Consider the following 1,841-nt stretch of genomic DNA (forward strand, 5'->3'; position numbering starts at 1 on the left):
CGAGGAATAAACGTCGGGGGCTGCCTTTTCTATATGAAATTTCAACAATTGATCATACTCATGAGTGTATTTTATGTCATCGTAAACATCTACAATTCGTCAATAATTGTATTCACGACACTAGAAATTCCTTTAGCTGGTTTAATGGCAGCCCCCGACGGATATTCCTCGGTTATGTATTATGGTAAGTCTGGGGTATGGTATAACTGGTTCAGTCGGGGGTTTTGAGTATTTTATTATTTTTCAATATGATTTTTACCGTCGTGGGTTTTTTTTTACTATTAGTTCATGTAATGTATGTAATGCTTTTGTTACTATTATAAAAGGAGAACAGCGCAAAGCATTTTGTTAAAAAACTGTCTACTTATAATTGTACACTATGATATACAATATAAAGAAATTCCTTAAGTTTCTAATCATGGTGGTTCTTTTAACAAACTTTCTCGTCATGCTCTGGAACACGTTTCAAAATGTTCAATGGAAATATAAGCCGATGATCATTTATTGGCCGCAACCAGACAAGAACTTAGAGTGCTACAGCTATACAGACAATGATGCGTTAATGTCGGTAGAAGATGTAAGCTTTATGCCCAAACTGAAATCAATATTCTTCCACGAGACGTCGTGCCGGGGCGGCGTGGACTCGCGGCAGGCGTGTGCCGTGGAGTCCGCCGCCAGAGCCAACCCTGACTGGGAAGTGTACTTGCTGTTCAACGCGCCCGTCTCTGACGCGATGCTCAAGAAGAGCTGCCTCGTCAAGCTGCTGCAGTACAGCAACGTCAGGCTGGCCAGGATACACGCGGCCAGCGTCTCTAAGGAGTCCGCCGTGCAGCAGATAGTGAGGAGTAAGCTGCTTCACAGTCGGCACCCTGTCACGCACAGCGCTGACATCATGAGGATGCTCACGCTGCACCGCTGGGGGGGAGTGTATCTGGATCTCGATATGTTGGTGGTGAAGTCGTTCGATTCTCTGCCGCAAAATTGGATTGCGAAATCTTCTCCATTTGATTTGGCAACTGGAGCCATGAGGTTATCGAAAGATGAGGTTGGACAAAATTGGACCGAGGAAATTATTCAGTGAGTTTTTTTGGACATTCTTTTTGAAATTGTATAAATTTATTACTTATTTATTATTTTACCTTATTTGTATTATGTACTGTTTTTGCTTGTTTATTGTTGTGTACTTGTGGAGTCATGCTGCGTGTATTGTTGCAAACGTTTTTAAATGGAAAACAAATCTATAATAAATTGCAGTTGGGTAAATAGTTACGGCTTGGTATTACAATTCAATATGGGTTGACAATTATTTTGTCGTTGATGATATTAAAATTAAGCGTTGTTTTTTAATATTTACAACACTGTATATAATCTATATTTGCAGCGAAATATTGTCTACGTACGATAACACACAATGGTCGGGGTATGGCGCTAGGGCTACGGAAAGAGTGCTCCGTAGAAGATGTCCCGAACTTCACAACGCTACATCTGGGGATTGTCAAGGTCATTTCGAATTTTATCAAAGCCTTTTTTACTGTCCCACAACAGGGCACAGGCTTTTTTTTGTACAGAGAAGCAATGAGCTTTAATCAGGTTTCTTCAAGAAGTTTCTCTTCAACTTTCCTCGGTCATCGATGTCCAAGATACATTAAGAAAACCCTTAGTACTTAGAAAACATACTTATGTGCCTGCCTGAACTGGAATCGAACTCCTATTTGAGGGGCCGTGCTTTACATTTTATCTTCACAATGACTGGGTTGGACTTTGGAAATCCTATCCTTCTAATATCTTATTCAACCCTAGTATCTTGGAGATGGTGATCATCTACATTTTTCCTAGTGTAG

The 1,841-nt window shown here is 40.5% G+C and overlaps 1 protein-coding gene across 1 annotated transcript; it reads left to right on the forward strand.

The window, feature by feature from the left end:
- The first annotated feature begins 418 nt into the window (after positions 1-418).
- Positions 419-1,081, forward strand: LOC124633057 (lactosylceramide 4-alpha-galactosyltransferase-like). Its single transcript, XM_047168151.1, has one exon. It carries the CDS (start codon positions 419-421, stop codon positions 1,079-1,081), a length of 663 nt encoding a protein of 220 aa, XP_047024107.1.
- The last annotated feature ends 760 nt before the right edge of the window (positions 1,082-1,841 follow it).

This window comes from Helicoverpa zea, chromosome 9 (genome assembly GCF_022581195.2).
Source record: "Helicoverpa zea isolate HzStark_Cry1AcR chromosome 9, ilHelZeax1.1, whole genome shotgun sequence".
In the NCBI taxonomy this organism is placed as follows: Eukaryota; Metazoa; Arthropoda; class Insecta; order Lepidoptera; family Noctuidae; genus Helicoverpa; species Helicoverpa zea.

Bases quoted from the DNA above. Each gene is read 5' to 3' on its own strand.
- LOC124633057 (XM_047168151.1), top strand. From the start codon at position 419: ATGGTGGTTCTTTTAACAAACTTTCTCGTCATGCTCTGGAACACGTTT.